Source organism: Antedon bifida, chromosome 2 (assembly GCF_963402885.1).
Source record: "Antedon bifida chromosome 2, ecAntBifi1.1, whole genome shotgun sequence".
Classification (NCBI taxonomy): Eukaryota; Metazoa; Echinodermata; class Crinoidea; order Comatulida; family Antedonidae; genus Antedon; species Antedon bifida.
In genome coordinates, this window is record NC_136227.1 from 8,756,739 (window position 1) to 8,765,409 (window position 8,671).

General features: G+C 32.3%; 1 protein-coding gene across 1 annotated transcript; it reads left to right on the plus strand.

The window, feature by feature from the left end:
• The first annotated feature begins 5,133 nt into the window (after nucleotides 1–5,133).
• On the plus strand, nucleotides 5,134–8,182 carry LOC144836135 (uncharacterized). The gene is made up of 4 exons (XM_078691331.1): nucleotides 5,134–5,477; nucleotides 5,696–5,791; nucleotides 6,256–6,343; nucleotides 6,754–8,182. Exons 1-4 carry the CDS (start codon nucleotides 5,433–5,435, stop codon nucleotides 7,584–7,586), a joined length of 1,062 nt encoding a protein of 353 aa, XP_078547457.1. The 5' UTR covers nucleotides 5,134–5,432; the 3' UTR covers nucleotides 7,587–8,182.
• The last annotated feature ends 489 nt before the right edge of the window (nucleotides 8,183–8,671 follow it).

An 8,671-nucleotide genomic window follows, 5' to 3' on the forward strand; every position in this document is an offset into this window, starting at 1 on the left:
GCTATTTGTTGCACCCGGACAGGCCCCCTAGACTGTTATCAATAAATGTAAAATAATTCTTTCATCTCTCAATATTGTAGTTCAAAACTTCTCTGCTGGTTGTTACGTGCTCAAAACAAACTCAGGAAAAATGAAAACTATTGAACGTAAACGGTGACCACGCGTTCTTGGCTGCTAAAACTCAACAAATTGATTTAATCTTATAAACAACATTGTATTATAAAATACCATATGCAGTACCGTAGCAATTACAAATCACAAGTATTCAACGAAATTCAAAATACACATTTTCAGCTAAGCAGTTGAAAACAAAAATGATAACAATTTAAAAAGTTACAAGGTGAGAACACAATGATGATCACAGAAACAATGCTTCTTGAGAGAGTGAGGATAACATATCATTTTTTCCAATTATACCGAACATTCTGTGTGCTGATGAAATGTTTCTCGATAGAATACCAACTTTATTTAACTTAAGGACCACCTGATGAACTTACAGAAAATGGCTACAATCGTTGCATAGTCTGTCTGATTTTCTCTAATGGGAACGAAAAATAAGCACGTACCCCTTTTCTGTTACAATAAAACAATCAATTTTCCTGTCAAAAGAAAGATACAACGGGACAATAAGGAATTAATTAAATTTGAATCACCCAGGACAATAAAAACGTTGAAAGGTCATAGAGAGGCTACTTAAGCTTCTAAGAAAATAAACTGTTTTTGATTTTTAGATATAATTACTGCATTTGTTTGACGTGATATAAATACAGCTACGTTTATAAATTTGTTCATTTTTAGTACTGTACATGATCTTAAAATGATGTACTTAAAGATTTATAACTATTTTTAGATAGTTAATATAGAGCAAACCATTTTAAAATAAAATATAAATTATCGTAATATATTCTTACGTTTTTGTTACATTTATTCGGAAATAAAGATACCTTAGTTTAAAACTAAGATATCTAAAACTAAGATATCTCTATTATTATTAATAAAGATACGGTAGTGGTGATGTTAAAAAATTTACTGATACAATACGACGATTTTCATTTTCTGAATAAAACATTTTTTGGTTTTAAACCATTTTAAAATAAAATATAAATTATCGTAATATATTCTTACGTTTTTGTTTCATTTATTCGGAAATAAAGATACCTTACTTTAAAACTAAGATATCTAAAACTAAGATATCTCTATTATTATTAATAAAGATACGGTAGTGGTGATGTTAAAAAATTTACTGATACAATACGACGATTTTCATTTTCTGAATAAAACATTTTTTTTTTGTTTTATCATCGCTACACATTTAATATTTATATAATATTAATAAAATCGTTTCTTTATATCAGCAACATTCATTTTCATTCTTTATGAGGATGAAACCATAGCAGAGGAAGTTTTTTAAATGTCTAGAAAACAGAAAGTTTCTGAGAAAAAAATACTCAAATATTATTTGCTGGACACTAGGACAGTATCGTCTTGACAATGACGTTAGGTTGAGTAAAACAACCATGAATTATTTAAATAACTACTCCTTGCAACAACCGTGTCAATAAAGCCACATTCACACGATCTGTTTTCTCGGAACGGAAGCCGGGGCCGTCCGATTTTATGATTTTCCATTGTTTAACCAGGAAAGAGTCCCTGGTTCAAAATCGTCGTGTGAATGCAACCTTACCCATGTCAATAGTTGAATTTTCAATTGAGCTTACAAACCCTTTTTCAGTATCTTATTGATGAAGATTTAATATTCTTAATAATTTGTCCAGTAATTGGAAATTTTAATTTATTTTGACAAGGCATAACCATACATAATAATATTGAAGTTTTTTGGATGTTATGAATACGATATTATGATGAATAAAATCAAACATTTGAACAGGCTATTTTTGTATTTTATTGAAGCTTCCACTTTTCTATTTGGTCAAAGTGAATAACCAATACAGGCAACATCATACTTTTTTTCAGGGAGAAAATGTTATATATTTAAAAATTACAAATTAGCTACAAACCACAAAGGTGATGTTTTTAGTTGGTATAAGTTCAAGACTATTTCTTTCTCCTCCATTAATTGGAAATTGGACTTTTCCTTGGAAACTACTAAATAGATTCTTTTAAAACAGCAAAATACTTATGTTTAAAGTGATTGAAACAAGTTTAGGATAAGGATAATCTCTTTCTGAACATTGTAGTTATTTTCTTTTCTTTTTTTATGTTTCGATATTTTACAGCAAATTCATACACGATCATGATTCTTCAACATTTAAAAGTATACTTATAGGTATTTCAACAAATTAATGTGTTTGATTCAATAATATAATTGATTATAAATTAAAATTAATAGATATTACCTGGAAATTTTTTTACTTGCTTTTTTGTTTCTTTTTCAACATTGTTTGAGGTCATGTTATTCTTCTTCTTATTACACATGCGCATCATCCGAGTCATTAAGCTTAATCTGTATTTAAAAAGTAGAATTGTATTCATTGTGTTTATCTTTTTTCGGCGATTGAATAAATATTTGTTTGATTTGATTGAATTATAATCTGGAAAGAGTGAGATTAAAATATCATTCTTCAAGTAGTAAATCGTCAAATATATCAACCCAGATATCCACGATTAACCTAACACCTCAATATTCATCCTAACCCCTAAATAATCAACCTAACTCCTATATAAACTGAACCTAAACCTCTAAATAATCTCTTTTATTCAGTAAACGATGGATACCGAATAGTGCATATTTGAATTGCTAATAAATGTACGTGCTTTTTAGGCCTAAAAGGTTCTATGAGCAATTCAATATAGGCCTAGATGTTCTTAAATGTATTTCGAGGTATATCTATAATAAATGGTTTGTATTTTGTTTTTATTTCCAGTTCTTTTTAATTAAACATTTTTTTGTTAAATATGCTATTTTAATGTCACCTAATAGTTATCCAGTTCGGACCAAAAATTGGATTAAAAAAATGTATTTACCTAAAAAACTGTAATTTAAAGAAAAAAATAGTCAAATTGGCTGCCAGCCAATTGGTTTTTGGTTGAATTTAACCAATTATTTTGTCATTTCATTTCAAGTTTTTTTTTCTACGAACGTTATTAACTTTAGTCTGATTTTATTAATCTTTATTTTTCATGTTTTTGGGGGACAATACATCTTTAAGACAATGTAACATGAGTTTACTGTACAATCTATTCTACATTTTCTTTTATTGAATCACATATTTAAGTAATCACTGCTTTTCACTTGAAATTCACAGATTCCCTGAATTTTATCTCCCGGTATCATAGGCAAAATATGAAATACATTGACACATACAGTGTCTATCACAGGCTTAGGCCGTGTAACCCAAATTACTCGGATACATGTTTCGTATGTGTAAGAATTTGCCTATGATTTTCCTTTACGTTGTTATACCATGGACCAATTATTTATAGGTCCATGATTATACATAGACCTACAGTACCGAGAATTGGTTAATTGAAATTCACCTTATATTATCTGGGCATATCTCTATAATTTCCGGAAGCGTTTCTGTTATCATTATTTTTCGTCGGAACATCACCACTTCACAGGATGGGACATTCAATGAACACATGTCAATGAACCGGATAAAAAAAGAACTAATTACTCCCTTTCATCTTTCGGCAATAGTTGGTTGATGACGTAATATGGGAAATATTGAAGAATTTGACCGATAAATGTTTTACATACAACTTTTTGTAACGAATCGACGAGGTTTAATTAATTTAACAACCGAATAAGGAAAGATCATCCATAATCCGCCACACTCTTCCAAATCTGTTGCCATTTTATTATTTTGTAGGCCTACATTTTTTCATTTTTACGTACCGTTTCCTATGAGAAATTGTTGGATTGCACAGTGACAAGTTAGTCTGGGCTCACCATGAGTCTGTTGGAGGATAGAAATATGATAAACTCTCTATTACCGGTATATGTTTAAATGTATTGATACATCATACCCGGTCGTATATTGCTATAGCCTAGAGTACAGTATTTAATGACGTCGTTATTTCTCGGACCGTCGGACGGCTGCAACAGTAGGCCTACACTTTATATTGTTGAGTAAACGTAATGCTATAAGTATAACAATAACATCTGTATTGACAATGTATTACCCCCATGTGTGTACAAACCAAATTTTAGTATAATTCTCTTTCATCTCATCAGAAGTCTGTTATTTCATTCATGTTCACATTGTATAGCCTAAAATTCTTTATTCATTTTTTTATTGGGAAAAAAGAGTAAAAACAACAGTACTTGACATGAACAAACAAACCCCAGATCATTATAGGCCTATACTATTTATGTCGAATGAAAATTAATATTTAACTGTGGCCGATACGATTTTTCCAGCTTCTCTACTCTTTATTTATCCTTTGATGTTTATTCCAACTAACATTGTTTGTTATAAAGAACGTAAATAAATGAAATCTGAAACTGTATTTTTGTACACATAATAATTTTGTATTGTTCTTCTATAACAAAAATCAATTACCCTAGCACCAATGTCTTTATTTGTTCTATATTTTTGGGAGATCACAGCATGTGAAGGCTATATACAGGTGTTTTAAAGTAACCAAAATGTCTACGTTCATAATAACAATGGATAAAATGTTCTAATGTCAATATATTGCTGTTAGAAAAGGTTTGTTTAAAACCATAAGACCGATGAATAGTAATGTTATTATATGAGTACCTGTTAATATTATTATTATGGCGCCTTTGATTAGTAGATTTAAGAATAATGTCCCTTCGGGAACCAGAATACCTCTGATTGTTTACATACGGTTGACTGTAATAGATTAAGTTTACCAAAAAGTGGGCGGAGTTTTCCCATGCTTAGGATTTCAATGGACACCGTACTAACAAAGCCTGGCACGTGGTTCTGACACGTTATAGTCTGCCGTGAGTAGCTGTATGCCTTTACAAAGTCAACTGTCAACATTGATTACCTAGGTGTTCGTACGTCAACGAAAACATTTAACCAATCAGCGAGCGCGTACGATCGGTGACTTCTGATGAGTGTCCAATGAGAGTCGTGCGTGAGAGTTTGATAATACTCGATGACGAGTGAACAGATAAGCCCCTAATAACGACAAGCTTATTGGCCATGAGCATTGGAATGCATACCAACGAGCGTGAGAAACCTGAAGTTATATCGTTCACACGAGCCAGGCACTCGCACAACATGTTAACCTGCTGAAAAGGGCCAAAAAGTTACCTCGGCACATTCCCTTACAGGATCATTGTTGAATAGGGTTTCACCGCGTAAACACCTGTACGCGCTCTGGTCGTACGTCGTCTGCTTCTCATTCCGATACACTAGTATTGTATTATCGTTGTGGATTTCATTTTTAAGTATCTAACTTTTCCGACTTGTTGCACATTTTTGTTTATCATTATGCCTGTGGATAATACCAAAACCAAAACATCAGAAGGAAGAAAGGTACTTTTTATTTTTAAAAACAAGTTTAATCATCATTTTATAATAGTAATACCAGCAAAAAGAAGGAGTTGTTATTTATTTACAAGTTTTCTTTATTTTTTTCTGCGTATTATTTTTCACTTATTTTTTTCTCAATTCTTTGCAACTTAGAATTATTTTTTATTCATTAATTTGTTTTATTTATAATTAATTATTAATTAATGGTTTTATTTTTGCAGTCTTCCAAGCCATTGATGGAAAAAAGACGAAGAGCTAGAATCAATGATAGTCTTGGTCAACTAAAAACTCTAATATTGGAAGCTACAAACAAAGATGTAAGTTTATAATAAAATAAAATAATTAATGAATGGTTCAATTTCAGCTTTTACTAAACAAGATTTTTTTTATGTTTGTTGTACACAAGCCAATTTTAAATGTAAATTTAGATCATACTTCAATCATTAATTAAGACCTAATTTTAAAGTAGTAATTCCATACTTGTATTTTTTTTTTCGAAATCACAATCTCTAGTTTTCCCTCGTAATTCTCTTTTATAACCCAGTTCAAATGTTGGCGCGCACTCTTGCGCTCCATACGTGTTACGTAATACTATTGTGTTAGTTTGTAAAGGTGTTTGTCCTTTTAATTAATAAAATCGCTAGGGGTTTCCAATTAACACATAGCCTCTTACAAGGATTAAAACGTTTACCTCTTGTGATGCACTCAAACGATTGTAACTGCTTAGCTACTTTGATTACAAATATCTGATGACTAATCACTCGTCTGTTGGTTTTTTCAGAGTTCCCGCCATTCTAAACTCGAAAAAGCAGATATTCTTGAGATGACTGTCAAGTACTTGAGGAACATGCAAAGGCACCAAATAGCAAGTAAGTTTGCCGCTTAAATTGTAATTGAATAAATAAATTGGATAGTATAGTTTCTTGGCGCTTTTTTTGTAAAACTCTGTTCTTAAAAAAAACAACCTACCTACCCAAGCAAGTAGTTTAACTTACAGTGGCCAATCATATTATTCACTAAACAAACTTAAGTGAGATTTTTAGTATTTCACTCTTAGCCTAAGTGTGATTTGCGAATACGGCCATAGGAGTACAAACATTCTGTTATGGTCAGAATAAAACTTAACTGTAATTTAACTGATTTTTAAGATATCACATTACCAACTCGTCTTAGTATAATATTATAATAATTGAATTGAATGGCAAAAGTACCGTAGTCATCATGTTGTGATGCTTTTCCGAGGAAGCTCGTTTACTAATGTTATTATTTTCATTTATAGGTGCCTTAGCTACAGATCCTACTTTACTGGGTAGGTACCGTGCTGGCTACAACGAATGTATGGGTGAGGTCTCCAGGTTTCTGAACTCTGCGGAATTAAATTCAGACGTTCAAACCAGACTAATAGGACATTTAGCATCTACTTGTCGTTCTCCCTCCAGCCAAGCAACCACTTTCGCAACCGCTACGCAGAATATGAACACTGTGCAAACCACTGCACCCATATCCACCAGAAGTGTAAGCCCACAGCATCCAGTACAAGTCCAGTTAACGACGCAACAAGTATCTAGCGCCACCAACGTTCAAACAGTAACTGTTAATCATAGTAAACAAGTTTTAAACAACAACAACGTTGTAACAGATGCAAATGTCGCTCGAGTTGTTTCTGGAATTCCAATTGGACTCCCAACCGGTGAAATCACCGTTGTTCTACCTCCACAAGCAGTTACAAACGGACAAATACCAAGCCATTTTATTCCAGTTTATGCTCAAAATACACAAATGTTAACACCATCATCGCTTGGTTCGCCATCGTCGTCGCTTGGTAGTCCAAACTCATCTCCTCAAACACCAGCTGTGCAATCAAAGAACGGTTTACTAGACAACCGGTTCTCATCGTATCCCCACACAAGTACGTCCCCGGTTTTAATTGCAAACCAACACCAAACACAAGGACCAATGTCGGTGATACTTCACCCTCAACCACCAACATCCTACACAGTAGGAACACTACCACAGCAACATCCTGTCGTTGAAGAAAAACCCGCCAAAATGATCGTCTGCAATCCACAACCGCAGGCGTCGGCAGAAAGCATCTGGCGACCGTGGTATTAGAAACTTTTGACCAATCAAAAACATTTCCAAAAATGATACATTCGAAAAAGTTTGTTAATATGTACTATAAGATAATTTATATTTTTACGAATATTCAGAGCATGCGAGTGTTTAAAATGCATTGTTGTGATAATATAATTTTGTTTTGTATTCATCCAATGTGTGTGTTTCCTTGTTTTTTAAGCTTTAAATCAATGTTTGAAATATAGCATTGTCGTTTACTGCTAATCACTATTTATCTATGCAAAATAGTAGCTTTTAAAGTTTAAATCAAGCTTCCATTTATACTTGACCAAACTCTATGCAAAGAGACTCGTCTTCCATCTTGCGTTTTGTTGTTATAAATTGAGTTTTGTTTACATTTTCAATTGTTAAGATTCGTTCCATATGGTGAAATATATATAAAGTTTTATCTTGACCAAATTCTATGCAAAGAGACTTCCATTTGCGTTTTACTATACTTGTGTTTGAGTTTGTTAATCATGTTCGGAAATTTTGTTTAAAGTTTTACTTGCTGATGTTCGTTTCATACTGAGAATAATATATATATATATATTTGTGATAGTCAATTTTAGAAGATAAGTATTGACATCTTTTAAAAAAATAAAGAAATATATAAACATTAAAACTGGTTTTCATTGTATTTGTTTATAACAGTTTGTCTTACTCTTAGCGGAAGTTATACCGTATTACCTTACAACATCTTATCTAGAACAGGATGTACAAGTTATGGAACCTGACGATGACGCAATCGTCCCAATCCGGGACATTTTCATATTCCAATGCTGATGCTGCTTTCCATTTTCTCTCGTAATAATTTGCATCGTCCTTCGGAAATGGACGTTGAGCTGTACGGTAATTCTTAATCTGTTATTTTATCACCCGATTATCGATACTGTATCTTCATTTCTCCAGTATAGGAATATTTGGTAATACACATACCAGCCAGGGAGTTACCATAACCTAACTCTTAACATGATACTATAGGCACCACACGTGATACAAATGGGATGGTGTATTGCCAAATATTCCTATGATATACAGTACAGGACCAATATAGTACACTACAGATGGTCCTGTGGATT